Genomic DNA, 20,718 nt, shown 5'->3' on the forward strand with positions numbered 1-20,718 from the left:
ACCTTCGATTATGCTTGACATATCCTCGCTAACCATCTACCCGAACGTTAACAAAACCCGACTCGTAATACTTCATATAATAATATAAATACCAATTAGGGTTCACATCTTCGAAAGTCAGGCTCGGTGTTCATTTTCGGAAAATAGGTATATTTATCCTTTTATGAAACTAGGGTCATCGATTTTCGTAAAGTATTTCATCACAACACATAATCAGATTTCGTATAAGGTACGTATATATAACCGATCGACGTCCCGATTAGTCATTGGGTACGGCCCCGTATTTCCGTAATTAAATTTTCCGGAAATCGGGTAGCACCTCCTTTGATTATCAGCTAACCCGTCGAACATCCCAGCATCAAATCAATCACAACCACAACCCAACCCAATCCAACTTCCAACCACCGACTTCAGTCCACAACGATAATTCACAAATTCACAAATACCACTTAAATATAATTATTAATTATTAGTCGTATTTTTATGTTTTAAATCGTATTTTGTATTTTTAAATTGTAGGACTCAGAAATATTCATCATAGTCCACCGTCGGCTCGCCGATGCTCATCGCCGACGGCAACAAAATTTATTGGTGCCCAACGCTTGTCGGGTTTCCAAATAAATTCTATCGATAAGATTAGTAATAACCTCGCAACAACTAATTCAGATAATTACAAGGATTCGTTCGAGTTTTTGCTAAAATAATTTGATTAAATACAATAAATATTCACTCGAATTTTTCAGAAAAATTCTCGTATAAACCGGTAAAAATTATCTGCATAATTTCATCAAAACTTCTGAATAATCAGAAACTTCAGAAATCAAAAAAAATAAAAAAAAATCATTAATTCAGTCAAATACATGCACGCGCGTGTGCTTAAATAGAACAGGGGCAACCGGAACAACACCACGCCACCATGCCTCGCCGGAATCCGGGAGGCGGCGACGACCATAACAACCGAAACCCACACACGCAAAGATACACACACAAAACACACACAGAACATACACAGAACACACACAGCGAGCAAAACAGGGGAAAAGGGGGAGGGAAAACGGGGAAGGAAGAGAGGAAGAGAACGGTGGTGGTGGTGCTATACCGGAAAATAACAGGTGGCCGGAGAAACTAACGCGGCAACATAGGAAGAACAGGGGAATTAGCAGGGGAAAATTTGGAGAAATAAAGGGGAAAACGGGGAGCAAGGGAAGGAGATGCGGGAGAGAAAAGAGATCGAGGGGGATGAGATTCATTTGAGAGAGATTCCCTGAACTGCAAAATGAAAGAAAAACGGGGTTAACCCAATTACCCCTCTCCCTTTACTTTTATTTTATTTTTATATTTATCAAATAATTCCCGCAACTAATACTCTATCTGACCCTGCATATTAACTATTTAACGAGCAATTCACGGGTAATTAAAATCTGAATATTAATAAATTATTTTATAAAATATCACAAATAATTAAAAGTTAATAAAAATAGAATTTTCATAATTTTAAAATAATTTTTGAAACACAAACGATGCCCGTTTTTAACGAATATACGAAATAACGTTCGGGTAAAATTAATCCCACAAATTCCCTGAAGTAATTTTAAAATTCTCAGAATATCCCATACTTGAACAAATATGAGTTTCGTAATTTTTAAAGAATTTTGAAATTAAATACGGATTTAACAAATAATTACAATCAAAAAATCATATATGGCTAAATAATTGATGAAATGTTGATTTCTCAATTTTAAAAACTCCTAAAAATAATTAATAAAATTATGAAGCCATAAAAATGATTTTAGGGATAATCCAAGTATTTATAGAAATAATTCTTGAATAGAATCACCTTTAAATATAAAAACAAAACAACACAGCTTCACAACTAATTACACAAATCATCCTCGAACACCAATAATCACATATAAGTATTAACAATTTAATATCCAGCTGACTGAACCCATACACCTATTTTGTTTACGTAATTATTTAATAATTACACGTTTAAATAATATTAAAATATACGAGTCGTTATATCCCCTTCACCCAATACTTCAGATCAGGTTGAATGGTAACCATCAAAACATCAACGTCCATTCGCCGATGCCTCCCCTCGAACAAGAATACATTCATCTCGTTCTTCCAACTTTAGAGAATCACTAAGGCCCATATAGTGACCTCCAATAACTCCAAACTACCGTTCTACATCCTAACGGCATATCCATCCACAAAATCACGTGCACAACCACGAGTGCCTCCTTTCAGCATTGAGTCATCCAATCCTTGCTTTCACAATCCTTCGGCCTCTTTTGAAGAACATCATGAGTATCATCCAAAAATTTCACCTAGGTCGATCAACCATCAAACCATCAAAACTATTGCAATGATCCCGTCCATCTTCCACCTTGAGTCCGAACGAATTGATCCACGGTGCAAGTCAACCGCCATACCGCACGTAACTTTGTCAGCAAATTCATCAACGTACTCCACCATACCAAATTATACCTCGAACGTTCCTCCAACCCAATTCATCACGAACCTCGAACCTCGGCTCTGATACCACTTGTTAAGAGGAAACACACACACACATATTCGAGATTCAATTCTACCAATACAGAGTATGCACACAAACACACAACAATATATTTGACGTGGAAAACCCACGTCCCAACTTGTATAATTAATCAAAACAATTATCAATAATACATCAATACATAACACCTCAATGGTGTTCCAAACTGATACTTGAGCCAACCAATGCTCTAACATCTCTCACACGATACCTAAGACGACTACATCTCTTAAACATACATCAAAACAATAACATGACTATGTATATATAGTCATCACAAACTTAACCAACACGATATACCTAATCTGATTACAGTAATAATTGTCTGCCCATACAATTATTACCCATTCCCATTATGATAATAATTGTCAACACATACAATTATTACTCAATCTAATTATATCTTATATCACCAAACCCATATTATATTAGGTTTAACCCCAAGGGACTATTGTTTGTTCTACAAGACACATTAGGTACTGCCATCTTCCAATCTGGTTCACAGAAGTCAACGAGCATATCAAATTTGATAACTTAAAAGTCATGCTTCGATAATGTTTTGCTCAATTAAGAGGCGATATGAACAAAATATTATAATTGAGGCTATCTTCCTACAATTAAGTCTCAATATTATCTCATACGAACATAAGTAGCTACACAAAAAATATATAGAAAAAAGTGTAACATGAATACATGATGCAGCAGTTCACGGACCAGAAGGATCTGTGTATCAGTAGTTTTAAAAAGCGGGAATCGGCATTATTCGGTATAATGATTTTTTAGTGATTAATCGGATAATCGGTGATTAATCGGATTGATTAGTCGGAGTATTAATCGGATATATTTAATAAAATATAAAAATAATTAATTTATTAAATTATTATATAAATTTAAGAAAAAAGTGTAGTGATTAATCGGATTATAAAATCGAATCGGGAGAGCATATTATAATAATTAATCGGGTGATTAATCGTTAAAATCAATTATTTTTAGAACATGAAAACTAATTATCTGCACTTATTTATCTGTCACACTCCTGTGAAAGCTGCACTTATTTCTTGCTCTTTTAGTATATTTTATTATTTTATATTTTACATTCAGGTTCCGTCAGAATCAACAATTGTTAAAATTGTTACTATATTATAATATTTTTAATGATAAAACCAATATTCAATTTTTAATAAATAATTTTATATTCTTTAATCTATTAACGAGAAATTATAACGGACCGAAGTACTTGGTAGCTTGTACTGCATAAACAATTTTTAAAATTTAAGTAGAAAACACCGCTTCTCAAAAAAATCTTGCCATGAGAATGTGATGTATATATATATATATATATATATATATATCATCACTGACATTCACAAGCCTCTTCTTTGTTTATTTACAAACACAAACAAACCCACATGTATCTTCCACATTCCATTGATTTCTATCCACCCACCTCTTTTTCTTTCTTGATAAAGTTGCCTCATTTTCTTGTATTTTCTTCAGCATCAAGTTTGTTTTTATTCAAGCAAAGGTACTTATTCCTTATTTACTCTTGTGTTTTTTTTTATTATAATTTTTTTATATTTCTGTGGGTTTTGAGTACTAGTTCAATCTGGAATATTGGATTTACTTCATTTCAATTGTTTAAATTTGAATTTTATTTGATTCTGATTCTGATTCATTTGAATATTCTTGACTTTCCACTGGTTAAAGTTAGAATCTTTATGTATTTACTAGTAATATTTGTTTGCAGAATCTTGTACATTGAACTGGTTGTTGCTGGATTGTAGGAATTTTATTGCGGGGTTTAATTACTTATAAGAAAGATGGTGGATTTTGGGTTGTTGGCTGATAAAAAATCTGTGAAATCAGCAAAAGTGAGTTTTCGAATTCCGTATTTTACTCAGTGGGGGCAGAGTCTACTGGTTTGTGGATCACAGCCAGTTCTTGGTTCTTGGAATGTTAAAAAAGGTGTGTTATTGAGCCCCTCTCATCAAGGTGATGAGCTTATCTGGGCTGGAACTTTGACTGTTCCGGCAGGGTTTGATTCCGAGTACAGCTATTATGTGGTGAATGACAAGAAGACTGTGCTGCGTTGGGAGGCTGGGAAGAAAAGGAAACTAGTGCTGCCCAACGAGGTTCAGGATGGAGAGGTGGTGGAGCTTCATGATCTTTGGCAGGTGCAGCTTCAGTCTTTCTGTTATTCTGTGTACATCATTATTTTGATAGAAATGTTTCTGTGTTTAGACAAGGGAACCTAATTTTCATCTATGCTTGCTTAGGTTTTACCTGAACTCGCAAATTTTTTTGAGTGGCTTGCTATCTTGCACAACATCTATGACACTTAATTTTTCTATTTTGTAATTAGACTGGTTCTTATAAATGTAATGTGCAGAGTGCAAAGAAACTCATAGATAGATATATTGTATGGATCCGATTTCTTTTTTGCTGATGCTAGGATAAGCTTCTATGGTTCAATGCATTTTGAGATTAATAGGAAGTATAATTTGGTGAACACCAGCTCATCAATGCTTACAGTTTTATGATCTCTGAGAATCAACACAAGTGGAATCAGTAGCTCACAACAATTTGATACAAGTATTTGTTACTTGTAGAAGTGTTTTCATTTTACAACTTGACATCTATTCGAATATCGATACTGTTTCCTGCGTTGACAGACAGGAAAAATTTCCTTTTCCCCCCATATATTTAAATGACATATGGACCGCAAGTAGTCATCGTCCGCTGATATGTGCATTACTCCTTTGATTGGTCTATAAAATTCCAAGAGGGTATTTCATGTTTTTAGTGAAGTTAGTCACTAATGTTTGAACAGGTCTGGTCGGGCACAATTTATAAAAAAGCTGGAAAAAACTGCTCCTATTCTTTCTTGTATCTTGTGTTAGTTTTATCTTCTTGTATAGTTATATTTGTTATGACATTGCTCATTTTAGAACTTCCTGAGTTGTACCAGGTATTCTTTTATGCTGTACTTGCTAATTCTTCGTATTGGTAAGAAGGAACAAAATACTAAATACATGGAGAGGACTAAAAATTAGTGGCCTGGTGTCCCAATTGCCTATCAACACGGAGAGTGATTATTTAAAGAAAGTTGTTTTAGCTTCCATATACTAGTATTGTGGAGATTAATGCATCGAAGATGATGTTGATTGGTCATCTTGTCGAACTAATGGATTTTTATCTTGAACACATGTATGAAAAAATGTTAGTCACATCATAAAGGGAAATGTAGAATCGTCTTTTTGCATCAAAAGCTCCGATGTGCACTAGCATATGAAGGCCTAAGCTGTATTTGTAAAAGAAATCTATACATAAATTTACACTCTCGACAATTAGAATATAAACAGAAATATTCATGTCATATCGGTTTTAAAGATTTGTATAGGCGTGAATGTTTCTGTTGAGTAACGGGTTCCCACCCTGTCAGAAAAGCTTGTGATCCTACTGGATTGAGTAAATTTCTGCTTCATCTAGACCTTCAGTTCATACGGAACCATTAATAATGGTGTCAGTAGATCTAACAACACAAATCAATCATATAATGATTATCGGACTTAAATGGAGGACTGATTTTCAGTTGGTTATGCACACAAATTCCTTTTTAGATGGTTTTCACTGGGGGACCACTGTTCAGTTAGTTATGCTCAATAAACTCCCTTTAAGAGGGTTTTCACAATTATTACTATTATTATTGTCAAATAAAACTCAAATTTATAATATTGATTGTGTAAATGCAGGCCGGTTCTGACGCTCTCCCTTTCAGAAGTGCATTTAAAAATGTCATATTTGGCAAGTGTCTTACTTTAAATACTGATATAACACCCGGCATCATTCAGAATAAGTTGGATGGTAAAGGTAAGTTTTTGTTGTTTAAAGCTATTTGTTTCCTTTTAATGTGACATATATCTTATCTTGAATGTTGCAAGCAAACCATGTAAACAGATGGAATTGTTGTTCAATTCAAAATATGCTGCCCAAATATAGAAGAAGAAACCTCGGTAAGTCTTTAACCTAGATGTCAAATGTCAAATGTCACAATGTCATTGCTTTCTCATTGATGCAATATGTAATTATCTTTCTATATATTATCTTGCTTTTGAGTTTTGACGTCAAATGTCATTGCTTTCTCATTGATGCAATATGTAATTTTCTCTAACGCTGCAGGTTTATGTGATTGGTAGCTCACTGAAGCTGGGACGATGGAAAGTTCAGGATAGTCTTAAACTTAATTATGCCGGTGAATCACTTTGGCAAGCAGACTGTATCATGCAAAAAGATGATTTTCCTATAAAATATCCTTTGGACCTGGTTTTGATTGGCACTATCACTTATCATCTGTATATGGCCATTGTTTTTCAATATCTGTTTACACCTTAACAGCTGTTCACATACAAGTACAGTAAATACAGCAAAGCAGGAGACTTTTCTCTAGAGACGGGTTCGAACCGCGAGCTCTTTGTTGATTTCTCAGCAAATCAAGCCAAGTATATCGTTCTCTCTGATGGCATGATGCGGGTAAGTTTTCAATACATTCAGTGATGCTGAAAAATATCCTATATTTTCGCAGAGGAACTACAACCTAACATGAATGTTCAAAATCTGCTACATTCTTCTGTAAGGAAATGCCATGGAGGGGTGCTGGAGTTGCTATCCCAATGTTCTCTATTAGGTCAGAGGCTGATCTTGGAGCTGGAGAATTTCTTGATTTAAAGCTACTTGTAGACTGGGCTGTTGATTCAGGCTTCCATTTAGTTCAGCTTTTACCTATCAATGATACATCAGTAAACATGATGTGGTGGGATTCATATCCATACAGGTTGGCTAATTCCTACCCCCACTAGGTAGAGACAATTATTCAAGTCAAGCATTTAACATCGTCTACCCTTTTTATGCTAGTTTACATACATCTGTAAGTATAAGGGATGTGTGTGTGTGAGGAATTTAACCCATGAGACGAGGCTTCACCACTAGGCTACCCATTCCATTCTCGGCTATTTCAGAATCACATTGCTTAACCTATAATAAATCTCCAACATTCGTGAGCCTAATTTGAAAGAACTGTACTTAGTTTGGTGAAAAATGGGAGAGCTCACGAGTGTAATTTTGTTTGGACTTTATATTTGTTGTTATCATTCAGACTTCAAAAAAAACATTTGTGGGCGGCTTCTATTTAGAGGATAATTTCTTTGTGCATTCTCCACACACTATCATTATTTCTTAAGCTTTTGAATAATAATTAATACCTCCAGTCCAGGAATGAATATTTGGTGAAAGCATATGAGTTTTAAATCGATTAAATATTTATACGCTGAATTGCTAATTAGAATTGTGTTTATCTGTCTTTTTGGTTATGCAGCTCACTGTCGGTATGTGCACTGCATCCACTATATCTAAGAGTACAGGCACTTTCGAAGAATATTCCTAAAGACATCGAGGTGGTCTTCTCTACTTTTCTTCTTCTTGTATAATCCAATAAGTAAAACTATACTCTCGCTAAGTATTGCTGAGCTAATGAAATAGGTGGTCTTTGGCCTTTTAGCTAATCATATTCTCTACCTATATGTGTTGGTTTAGATTATCCAAACACCCCCAGATATAAGTTCATATTCGATTTGTCTTTCCTTTACTTTTTGCAGCAAGAGATAGAGGTGGCCAGAGAACAGCTGGATGGCAAGGTATACCTTTAGCTATACTACCTGTGTTAGACACACACAGGCACCAACCTACACACACGCCCAGACCCCCCCCCCCCTTACACTCACACAGAGAGTCACATATGAACTTGGAAATTTGGATTTGCCATGGTCCTTGGCCTGGCAGTTCAAGAATAGACTTTTATAACATGTATACTACGAGCACCCTATTTCTGTATCTGAGTACTTGTAACTCGGGGATGTTTTACTTTGTAGTGGTATTTGATGTTACACAACTTCTGCATATGACAGAAAGAACTATTTTAATGAGGTTTATACAGATATCTATTCTATTTACTCTACTGCGATCCAATTTACTTACAGACCTGTATCTACAGGTATGATTAAAATATGTGTGACCTCTGTTGTGGATAAGACTTCAATTTTCTCCCCTAATCATCATATATCGATATTATAGCAGGTTTTCTCAAGTAAAATTATATATGATATCTAAAAGAGATAAAGTCCCAGATTTAAATTTGTACCATATTCACAGAACATTTGCAAAATGATTTTTTTAAGCACTGTCGTATTAGTAGCAACTGCATCTGTGATACAAGAAGGAATGAAGTGTCAGGATTAATGTGACATCTTCTCGGAATGTGATTACTGTATTAGTTTATGTCCAAAATATCCGTAATAGTTTGGTTTTCCAGATTGGTTTGTCATGTAGTGGTGTTTGGTTATTAATAATCTGTTCTGCCAAGTATTTTAGTGGTTATCTATGCATATCATCATCTTTATTTAGAAGACACAACATTCAATATATCCATTTGAACTGCAGCATGTGGATTATGAGGCTACATTGTCTACGAAACTCTCAATTGCCAAGAAAATTTTCGATCTGGAGAAGGATCTAATACTGGCCTCGAGTTCTTTCAGTAAATTCTTTATAGAGAATGAGGTAGAGCCATTTTTAATTCCCAGAGTTCTCAGAGTTTGTCATAAAATTTTGTTGCATATGCTTTGATTTTGTTTGTCTTGAAACAACTGCTATATATTACTTTATTTTATTTTACTTGATTGGACAGGATTGGTTGAAACCATATGCAGCTTTCTGTTTCTTGCGTGATTTTTTTGGAACAGCAGATCATAGCCAGTGGGGTCGCTTCTCTCATTTTTCAACTGACAAGGTAATGATCTATATGGTATCCTTTTAGTTTTCACAGGAATTATTTTCTGATTCAAATGATTGCATACTCAATACCGTGATTCCATATGTCTTGTATTAAGTGACAATGCGATTCTGCATTATTAAGCAGAAATTAACTTCAGATTATATCAGGAATGTGTTGTTGAGATTAGTGAATTGTTTTTAGGGCTTCATGTATTTTCACCTTCACCTAGGACCTTTTAATTTTTATTAAAGAACTGGAGAAAACAAAAGTTTATCTCCCGATATACTCTTGAAATAAGTAGCACAAAAAAGAAAAACAGATAATGAGGTGCACCAACTTGAGGCTTACAATCATCACTCCTAAGGCTAACTTCAATTCACCAAACCAAGGTTCATCTCATGTAGTGATTGTAAACTTGTACGAGGATATCGAGTAGAAGGTTGATGTATCAAAATCGACCCTATTTTTTGTAGCATGCCTTCCCATCCATGTCACAACTGATTCGATAAGATACGTGTTGCACGGTGAACTGAAATCTTGGTAATAAGTTAATTGTTGGACATAAAAAGGAGATAAATATTTCTCATGTGGAACGTGCATATTCTGCTGGGCTATGTTACTCGGACTCTTCATTTTACCTTCGAGTACCCGTGTCGAACACTTGACACTGGGACATGGACACTCGGACTTGGACACTTGTTTTAGGCTAAAAACATGTATATTTTTCAAAATGTAGCCGAGTCCGATACTTGGACACGTATCCATGTCGGACACTTCTAGTCGAGTCCGAGTAACATAGATGCTGGGTACTCTATTCTTAATAAAGGAACCAATAGTTAATTACTTGTTATTTTATTTTTGTAAAATGAACTCAACTGTTTCTCACTTTTGTCAGCTTGAGAAGCTTACCTCGAAGGACAGTTTCCACTACGACATAATATGCTTTCACTATTATATTCAGTTCCATTTGCATATACAAGTGAGCAAACTTGTTTTTTATCTATTTTTTTATTTATGTCTATTAATCTCCAGGAGAGAAACACATCTTGTAATGTTGTTTGGTAATGACAGTTACTTGAAGCTTCAGAATATGCAAGGAAGAAGGGAGTTGTGTTAAAAGGTGATCTTCCTATAGGTGTGGACCGGAATAGTGTGGATACTTGGGTATATCCTAGTTTGTTTCGCATGAATACCTCTACCGGTGCACCTCCAGACTATTTTGACAAAAATGGGCAGAATTGGGGATTCCCCACTTATAACTGGGAGGAGATGTCAAAAGACAACTATGCTTGGTGGCGAGCTCGTTTAACACAGGTCTCCTAATATTGTATTTCCAGACTTTTATGCTTGCCTTTATTAAGCACTAATCATTCTTTATAACACCCAATTTGTCAATTATATTTCCTCGCATGGCAGATGGGCAAGTACTTCACAGCTTACCGCATTGATCACATCTTGGGTTTCTTTAGAATCTGGGAGCTTCCTGATCATGCAATGACAGGTCTAGTTGGGAAATTCCGCCCCTCTATTCCTCTAAGCCAGGTTAGACCTTCCAAATTCGTATGATTATATCCTTTATTTCATATAGAACAGTTGGTTTGGAAAGCATAGCCTGTTGCAGAAATTGACATTGATATTTAAGCAGAACCCATATACCCTTGACATTCATCTGCACTGCCTTATTAATATTAAAAGAAAACATATTTCTTTTCTTTTTCTAGGAAGAGCTTGAGAAAGAGGGCATATGGGACTTTGATCGCTTGAGCCGTCCTTACATTCTGCAGGAAAACCTGAAGGTTGTATTGGTTCTTCTGCAATCTTACAGATTTTGTTGCTTCTTTACTAGAGCCTAACAACTGTTGCTGTTTTCTTTTACAAATCAAATTTCAGGAAATTTTTGGGCCATCTTGGACTGTCGTGGCTGCTAACTTTATGAATGAATATCAGAAGAATCTTTATGAGGTGGTAATTATATGTAAATGTATTATAATACTGTTTCATCCTGTGGCCTTTTTTGTGTATATGATAACAAAATTTGGTACTTTTGGTATTGGTACCACACGCCACTAAAAAGGGTTTTGCTTATTAATAAAGAGTATAGATTTATGTACTAGTGAAATCCTTAAACCCTTGAACTTCTGTTAACCAAGAGGAAAGGTGTATCTGCTGGGCTAAGGCTTGCAGATTTTTTTGGCCAACTGTGGTATAATTATGATTTTAGAACCAAGAGTTCCTCTATATCATAATAGCATAAGAAAAAAGAATATTAGCAGACCATTTTGTGATGTACTCGCATGTTTTAAAGTTTACGAATGTTTGCCGCAGAGAGATGTACTAATTTAATTTTTTGAAGAAGGTTAGCTACTGGATTTGATTACTTATTCTTCTAACAAGTTTCCTCGTCTTGATTACATTTCTCTTTACCTTAGTCATGCATTAGAACTGTTGGCAAATCTTTACATGGGTCATCTCGATGACTTGTTACCTTTGTCATGACTATATGTAGTAAAAACTACGGCTATATTGAACCTATTCTACTATGTAAACTCTTTAGGTATTCAGCAGTTTAGCATCTTATTTACAGACATTACTAATATCCCAGTATATAATTTACTTATTTTCTGTCGGAATATGACTTAAATGTAAATTATAGATATACAAAGTACTGAATTAAGATTAACATGCATGTAGTAGAATAGGATAGAATATATCTAGCTTTTGATATGCGGAACAACATTTGGAGCTAATATTGTGACTCAGATCAAAGTATTTATAACTAAGAATGATATTTGCTGAAGACGTAGATGGTACCAAGATAGCTAAAAGAGCAGGGTCCATTGTATCAATGGAACTGCCTCACAGGTTCATATCTTCATTCTCATTTAATTATTTCGAGGCCACCAAAAAAGTTTTTTCCCCTTTGCTGTCGCTGCAGCAGTGCTTGGTTAAAACCTGACATGATATTTGGCAGTTAATGTTATTTGCTGTAACTTTGATGTTAAAGATATGCAGTGAAACATAAGAACATGTCTTTTTTTTCCTTGCTCATCAAACAACTCTGTGGATATAGATTTCGGGAGATGATTAATTTCTCTTGATCACAAATCCCTATCTTTGTTCTTTTTTTTCCAACTGATGGGGTATATATGGGCATCTATTTATCTTTATCTGAAATGTATTTGTCTTCTGCCCCCAATCTTAGTTCTCAAGTAATATCTCTTCCCTCATTCTAGTTTAAGGAGGACTGCAACACGGAGAAAAATATAGCTTCGACACTAAAGGCCTGTATGGAGAAGTCATTGTTCTTGGAGAATGAAGTTGAGTTACTGCGCAAACTCTTTGATCTTATGCAGGTACATAATAGGCGGACATTGAGGCAAATTTTGGATTTCTTGTATAACTTCTTTCAATTCTATTTACAGATTCTGCCATCTATTGTTTAACTCGGTCTTACAGTCTCATCATTAAATATTGAATAAACTTTTTGTGACAGAACATAGTACTCATTAGAGATCCAGAAGATCCTTGGAAATTCTATCCTCGTTTCAATATTGAAGATACGTCAACTTTCAAAGATTTAGATGAGCACAGGTATCTGACATTTGATCTATGAACATGTTAGTTCCTATAAAAATTAGATTAAAATATACAGTGCATAAATAAAATAATTTCAACTGACAACTTGTTCTTTCATGAAAGTTATTTGGTCATGTATATTTTTGTGTTTTTTAGTTTCCTAGTGACTTCTTTATTGTAATTGCCTTAACATTATCATATCTTATTATTTCTCCAATGTTCAGTAAAAATGTTTTGAAAAGGCTCTACTATGACTACTACTTCCACCGGCAAGAAAATCTTTGGCGAGAAAATGCTCTTAAAACTCTCCCTGCCCTTCTAAACTCATCAGATATGCTGGCTTGTGGAGAAGATCTTGGCCTCATTCCTTCCTGTGTTCATCCAGTGTGTTCATACAACTAATCCTGTTTTATTAAGCACTTCTGATTGTTAACTTCGTGTATTATTCAATGGAGTTGTGAATTCTGATATACAAGTTGATGTAGGTTATGCAAGAATTGGGTTTAATAGGACTACGTATTCAACGCATGCCAAGTGACGCCGGATTGGAGTTTGGTGTTCCTTCTCAGTATGGCTATATGACGGTAATTAACACTCTCTTCCAATACTGTGATTTAGGGTGGCCTTGTGGTTTTTGGCCCCTGAAGGTTAAATCTTGACGTCGAAATGCAAACATCACAATGTAGTTCCATCATGTCCATAGAAGTTAAAAAAAAATCGTGGGCTAATATATGCAAGGTTCTGGCAACGGTTCCATAACAGTGGCTAAAGAGTGATTGTTGTCAGAATAGCCCTAAAACTTTTGTATTATTTTCCGATAAGTTTCTTGGAAGGCAAGGATGGAATTTTGCAATTTATCAGTTACTCGTACAAATTAAGTGCCACCTCTTAAGTTCTTTCAGATAGGAGTTAAATTATATCCCTAACAGTGAAAGAGATACAAATGATAGTCTTTGAGATTCATGTAACTGGAAGTTCTGCAACACATGTTTAGTATGAGTAGCATTACAACAAGCCTATGAGACATTTGAGTCCTTTAATATTTGTTTCAATTTTTTTACTCTTTTCTTCTTGGAGGACTTTGTCCTCGTTTTGTTCACCTATCTGATATGGGAAAATGATTATAACGGAAGGGTCAGTTTTGCCGTTTTGGTAATATGTAATGTCCCACATGTTATTCATGATACTGCAAGTGAAGCATTGTGATTAATATTTGATGATGATGGTCACCTAATTAAATAAAATATCCAGGTATGTGCTCCATCATGCCATGATTGCTCCACCCTGCGGGCTTGGTGGGAAGAAGATGAAGAAAGAAGGTGTCATTTTTTCAAAACAATGATGGGGTCTGACAAGTTGCCACCTAGCCAGTGTGTTCCTGAAATTGTAAATTTTATCCTGCGGCAACATGTTGAATCTCCATCAATGTGGGCAATCTTCCCACTCCAGGTAACTGATTTGTTGATTTTATTCACCAAGTGCTCAGATATTACCTCAGTTGACATAATGACATGGAGAATGAAAGAGTGCTTGAGGACTGGAAAAGGTGCTCCTAGAGTCCTAGTGCTAAAACCTAGAGTCCTAGTGCTAAAAGTAGTCTAGAGTTCTATCCAAGAAAAAGGAGATCTTGGCATGGTTACTATTTCTGAATATATTATGTTAGATGACACACTACTGGATTGCTGTCTGATTTATCGTAAATTTATCCATCTAATTAAATGCATATATTATATAAATATTGAAATAAATATTAATAAATGGCCCGTGCGTTAAAAGATAAATACAAATATATTATAAATATTGAAATAAATATAAATCAATGGCCTTTGCATCATACATGTGAAAATGGAGTCAGGGTTGTAGTAACTTTTTATACGTGTAGTCATTGACATATAGTCCAAGTGTTGTATGGCCTACAAAAATTCCTAAAAGAAGGCTCATGGACGTGCCTCATGTTTGAGTCTCATGTTTGAGTTTGTGCTAGTTATTATCTTGTAATAATGTTGTTCCGTATTCAATTTTTGTCATGTGACACTGCTTCTTTTATATATGCCTAATTATTAATATATATATTAGCTTAGATGTGAATGAAATCGATTTAATTATGCATATGTAGCTGCTTGCAACTTAAGCGAACTGACCAGAACATCGTGCTTGTTATCTAGTTTTATCTTTTTTACGCATTTTATATCCTATTCATTCTTTATGGGATCTCTTGATAGGATTTGTTGGCGTTAAAAGAAGAATATACGACCCGGCCTGCTGTAGAGGAGACTATCAATGATCCTACTAATCCAAGGCATTATTGGAGATTCCGTAAGTATATGTTTGCTACATCCTGTACTCAGTTCAAGAATTAATGTCCGAGTTCCTCTCTTTTTTCCCGATTTTTTCAGCACCTTAATATTAAAATGTTCAGATCCTTGGCTAGTTTCTAATCGGTTCATTTACTGTGGCTGTTAGAGTTATGCATAACACACTTCTCTAACTGATCATGTCACTAACAAAGTAAAACTAATTGCATTCTTCGACTTCCAAGGTGTACACGTGACTCTGGAGTCCTTGTTAAAAGACAAAGAGCTTACAAAAGCTATCAAAAATCTTGTTCGTGGAAGTGGACGGGCATATCCTCTTGCTGAAGGTGGTGAATCGCAAGTGACCCAACACGTAGGTTTAGTTTCAGAGAAACAACAAATCGTAGCTGGGCAGGACAAGCTTCCACTTGCAAACAAGCTTAATGGAGCGCCTAAATCCGAAACCACAGTCGTATAGAATAAAGGTTGCCAAAATAGATGCATAATATGTTGGTTATAAGCTATTCGGCAAGTCAATGAATATGTTAATGATTATATTTTCCCCTACTTGTATTAGCAGAGTGTTATTCAGTTTTATGTATCTGAGGCATAGCTTTCAAATTATTGACTTGATCCAGGGAAATAAAGCACGATCATTGTGAATTTGTAAAACGCAATGGATTATTGAATCCTGTAATGTGTGGTTAAAGATACTCATTTGCATAATTTACTCCATAGTAGGATATCGAGTACCTAATAAATGCAAACTTCAAACTTTAATATCTAGAATGTCTTTCTCCTTGAAGTCGCATACTAAAATTCTACGTATTGGGGTCAACTGAATGTTCTCTTTCACCCCTCCAGGCAATGACCCAAATTCAGCAAGGTGGTGAGGAGAATAAATGGATACCACAAATACCGGATCAAAGCAAAGACCTTGGTAAAAAAGTAGCTAAATTAGGACAATTAACAAAATTCAGAAATAGAAAGTAGCCAAGAGATCGGAGGCAGTTGACAGCTAGATAGAAAGAGAAGGGGGGAGAGAGAGAGAGAGAGAGAGAGAGAGAGAGAGAGAGAGATTATAAGGAAGAGAAATGTCCCCAGAGGTTGGGCTTAAGAAAAGAAAATTTTATATATTTTTAGACAAAATTAAAAAGAAAAAAAAAGGAGTGGGGGAATTCTGTTTATATAGGAGAGAAGACTCTAGAAACATTTTAGGTGAAGCTTTTGTTTGCTCTCGCGTTCTCCCGTTGCCGTTCCGTCTTCCTGAATGCCTCACCAGTGTTCAGGGTACTGCATTTCTATATGCATTATTATGCAACTGTTCATGCATCTTCATCTCATAATTCCTTGATTTATTTTTGGAAATGTTATTGTTAGGCTTTAATGGATATATACATGTAGTATATGCATCATCATTGACAGACAATAAAAGCAAATGGGAAAACATATATTCAACCCTAGCTATTTTATAGCATGACATACACAAATATTTCTGATACAATGATGCATATTGCAGTCAACTGGGGCAATCTGTCAAGCGGAGGAGCGAGGGAATCATTGTTGGTATGTGGCTCATTTCTCCTTTTTCTAATGCAATTACAATTATAATCTATAACTATAAGCTAAACTGGTAATTTGTTAGGTGGTCGGAGACTAGCAACATTACCGGTGACTCTTGACATAATCCATCTTGTACATGCCAACGGTAACAAAAATATATAACTTTCCAAATATGAAAAGGAGGTGAATGACAATAACCTTCCTACTGTTTGAATCTCAATTTGCAGATATGTAAAAGGCTAATCTCCCAGAAAAGACTCACCCCTTTGAGAACATTATCTAGAGAAAAAAGAATTAGGAAAAAACACCGGCCTGCTCTCTTAGCATGCACTAAAAGGCTGCCATTTTAAATCCTGCATGAAATTTTTTAAGATGGCTGTAACCATTAAACAGCAACATCATGAATTCAAGTCATTTGTCAAACCCCCAATATGCAAACTTCAATCTTACTCAAACTTTGATCAAATCATGCTTGATTTTGCCCAAAGCAATTTATCACACTCTTTCAAACACGCCTTTCAACTCACAAATCTCCACAGAAGTTCATCGACTCCATGCCTCTCCCGAATCCGGGAAGATTCCGATGCTAATGCTAATCCGAGGGTAGAAATTGTAGGCGGCCATGGAACTCCGAAGGTTCTTTCTCTTGTCGTCGAGGTAGCTATAGCTATGGCATCTGGCTTTGACATCGAGCCTGTGTCAAGTGGTCTAGGGGGTGCCTATTTCGTGCATGCTCGAAATGGGGTTAACATTGCTGTGGTAAAGCCAATAGATGAAGAACCTCTAGCCTTTAACAACCCAAAAGGCTTTGCTGGTCGTATGCTAGGCCAACCGGGTCTAAAGCACTCCATTAGGGTTGGTGAAACCGGAATTCGTGAACTAGCAGCTTATCTTATCGACCATGATGGTTTTGCAGGTGTCCCTCCAACAGCGTTAGTGAAAACCTCTCATGTTACATTCCATGTCAACAATTCAGAAACTGCAAAAACAACTCCACCTTGTAAGATTGCTTCATTGCAGCGCTTTGTTGCTCATGATTCAGATGCAGGGGACTTAGGACCTTCAGGGTTCTCGGTCTCGTCAGTCCATCGCATTGGAATACTCGATGTCAGAATCCTAAACCTTGATAGGCATTCTGGAAATTTGCTTGTCAGGCATGGGCAAGAAGGCTATGCAGTTGGGGCAGTTGAGCTGGTACCGATAGATCATGGGTTGTGCTTACCAGAGACACTTGATGATCCATATTTTGAATGGTTGCACTGGCCTCAAGCTTCGATACCATTTTCAGAGCATGAAGTTGAGTATATATCTAATCTTGATCCATTCAAAGATGCGGAGATATTAAGGACAAAAATCCCTTCTATAAGGGAATCCTCTCTCCGGGTTCTGGTAATCTGCACAATACTCTTGAAACGTGCTACCGCAGCTGGATTTTGTCTTGCTGAAATAGGTGAGATGATGACTCGAGAATTCCGTGGAGGTGAAGAGAGTACTAGTGTACTGGAAAATCTTTGTTTAACTGCCAAGGCAGGATTACGTGCCACTAAACGTGATCATGACTCTGATTATGGTAACGAAAATACAAAACTGTTTCAATTTGAGAGTGAACGTGAACATGACGCAAATCAAGTCAGCTATATTCCTCAACTCTTGGAGACCACAAATGGGATTGGTAAGCCACCAAAAATTCCAAAATATTCAACAGAGAAGCTGATTAGTAAATTCCACAACTTGATGCTCCCGTTACAAGATGAAGAGTGCCGGGGCAAAAGAGCAGAAGCATACAACAATTATTTACGAGACAGTTCTGACCACAATAGTGGCACTGAAGTTGATCAACACGCAGGAGCCATATTAAGAAGCAAGAGCTTCTCAGTTCATAATCATAACCGCGATGGTGGAGGAATATCTTTTGGGGAAATGAACAAGGAGGAATGGGAATTGTTCTTGGAAAACTTCGCAGAACTTCTGCCTGAAGCTCTTGAGAATAGAAAAAACATGGGGCTATCAAAGCAAAGGTTAGGAACTTCTTGCGAATTCTAAAAAGATGTATACATAACAATTGGGGTGATTAGTTGAAAAACAAAACGAACATCATCATGTGTTCAGTATCAAGTAAAATTGTAAATTATTTCCTGTATTATACTCTGCATAGGATGTCAATCATTAGTTGGGAGCATGGCCGGAAAAGTGATTGGCTACTCAACCATCCTATCCAACCATCTCACTTATATCATCAAATTCCTCTATTCCCCCTTCTCTCTATATATCCAAGTTGTATACGAAGTAAAACTAATATATTAGATTTTAATCACAATTTCATTACTTGCTTACACAGGTGTTTCCATGCAAGGGCAAATATTGATCAGCACTAAGCAATATAATTTAGAAAACCATGACGACATTAGTCAAGACACATTATAATACTATAAATAATAAATCATTGTTTGACGATTAATAGGATAATAATATTTTTTAATCTATAATATTAGAAAGGACACTGTAATGAACGCAAAAATACCCTGTCAACTAGCGTCTCGCGCATCGCTCGCGAGCACACACGCACACTGAGCAATCAATTTGATCACCTTGCTTCTCTGCTAATGATCGTCCCCTTAAAAGAAAGTAGACGATGGAAGAAATGGCGTCGTGTGCTCATCCTATCGAGAATTCACTAAACTCCATGAACAATCTAAGTCACCAAAAACCGCCACAAAAAGAATGATATCGTAACATTTCTAAAGGTAAAAAGATAGAAAGAATTGTTCATGTGTCCCAGAAAAGAGAAATTTGCATGCAATTCACATCGAAATTTGGTTGAACACTTGAACCGCACACGATAATAATCTGGCCGACTGGCAACAGGGAAATGTAATTAAGACCACATAAGAGGTAGGGTGATTTCATGAAACCTAGAGACCATAACTCTTATTCAAGTCTAGAAAAGTTTACAACTGACTTTGATAGCGGATACCAAATGACAACTGAGCATAAGATGATTTAAAATAATTTTGCAAACCAACTTTGCTTAGTAGACAACAATAAAACCTTGGAAATAGCTGACAGCTTATTTGTTTGCTTGCATACTCCACTGTGCTTCATTTGTGTCTCACTTCTATAAAGATTATTACTGTAAATAACTTTTGCGGTGAATTTTTTTAGTAACCAGCAGTTGAAATGGACTTGTGAGGTAGTGGAGATTCAGGATGGGTACAAACTCTACTTGCTTATAAGCAAAAGTTTCTTAAAGATGCAGATTTCTCTTCCCATGTGTTCTATTCCTTTTGCCAAGCTTCCATTAAGTTACGACATCAACCACATTAGGTGTGAAATTAAACTCAACAACCACACAAGTCTTCATCAAACAATATATCAACGTCCTTTCTCCTTTACCTTCTTCCTCTGTTCTTTATGAACGACTTCATACATAGAAAATAACAATAAAATTTACAGGACACTAGTTAAAATGGGAATGTATATCGGGATTATGGGTGCTGACAATATACACAAGTAAAAGCATCATACATTGCTTATTTCTACTAATATTAAATTGCATACGAAATATAAAAGTGAAAAAATACGAAAACCTATTTAGGGCAAATCAAACAAGTCATTATATCATCCATATCTCCACACATTATATCACATCACCGCACAATCAAACAATCCGAAAAGCAACTACTAATATTATATCACATTACCGCACAATCAAACAATTTGAAAAGCAACTAAATATTATATCACATCCGTCCACAATAACACAATCCGAACATCAAGTACTAATTTACGAAAAGCCTAAAACAATAAAACAGTCAATAATGTTAACCACATTCAACCAATTTTGCATTCCAAATAATAGGAAAAGCAACTAGTAAATCATGAAACCCCTTCCAATAATC

The 20,718-nt window shown here is 35.8% G+C and overlaps 2 protein-coding genes across 3 annotated transcripts; both read left to right on the top strand.

The window, feature by feature from the left end:
- Positions 1 to 3,927: 3,927 nt before the first annotated feature.
- LOC141712564 (4-alpha-glucanotransferase DPE2) lies at positions 3,928 to 16,038 on the top strand. 2 transcript variants are annotated; one of them, XM_074515552.1, is made up of 23 exons: positions 3,928 to 4,085; positions 4,345 to 4,734; positions 6,313 to 6,430; positions 6,518 to 6,573; positions 6,740 to 6,867; positions 6,964 to 7,090; positions 7,195 to 7,391; positions 7,932 to 8,010; positions 8,212 to 8,250; positions 9,053 to 9,172; positions 9,300 to 9,401; positions 10,282 to 10,365; positions 10,458 to 10,700; positions 10,803 to 10,928; positions 11,108 to 11,182; positions 11,277 to 11,348; positions 12,620 to 12,739; positions 12,880 to 12,977; positions 13,187 to 13,346; positions 13,448 to 13,546; positions 14,214 to 14,411; positions 15,185 to 15,278; positions 15,502 to 16,038. In XM_074515552.1, exons 2-23 carry the CDS (start codon positions 4,381 to 4,383, stop codon positions 15,732 to 15,734), a joined length of 2,922 nt encoding a protein of 973 aa, XP_074371653.1. In that variant the 5' UTR covers positions 3,928 to 4,085; positions 4,345 to 4,380; the 3' UTR covers positions 15,735 to 16,038. The 2 variants fall into 2 exon arrangements, with proteins under 2 accessions (XP_074371653.1, XP_074371654.1); XM_074515553.1 differs by having other exon boundaries at positions 3,930 to 4,085; positions 4,308 to 4,734.
- Positions 16,039 to 16,388: 350 nt separating this feature from the next.
- LOC141712565 (phosphatidylinositol 4-kinase gamma 8-like) lies at positions 16,389 to 19,086 on the top strand. The gene is made up of 4 exons (XM_074515554.1): positions 16,389 to 16,546; positions 16,776 to 16,822; positions 16,902 to 16,964; positions 17,047 to 19,086. The coding sequence occupies exon 4, from the start codon at positions 17,177 to 17,179 to the stop codon at positions 18,860 to 18,862; it is 1,686 nt and encodes a 561-aa protein (XP_074371655.1). The 5' UTR covers positions 16,389 to 16,546; positions 16,776 to 16,822; positions 16,902 to 16,964; positions 17,047 to 17,176; the 3' UTR covers positions 18,863 to 19,086.
- Positions 19,087 to 20,718: the final 1,632 nt, after the last annotated feature.

Source organism: Apium graveolens, chromosome 3 (assembly GCF_009905375.1).
Source record: "Apium graveolens cultivar Ventura chromosome 3, ASM990537v1, whole genome shotgun sequence".
In the NCBI taxonomy this organism is placed as follows: Eukaryota; Viridiplantae; Streptophyta; class Magnoliopsida; order Apiales; family Apiaceae; genus Apium; species Apium graveolens.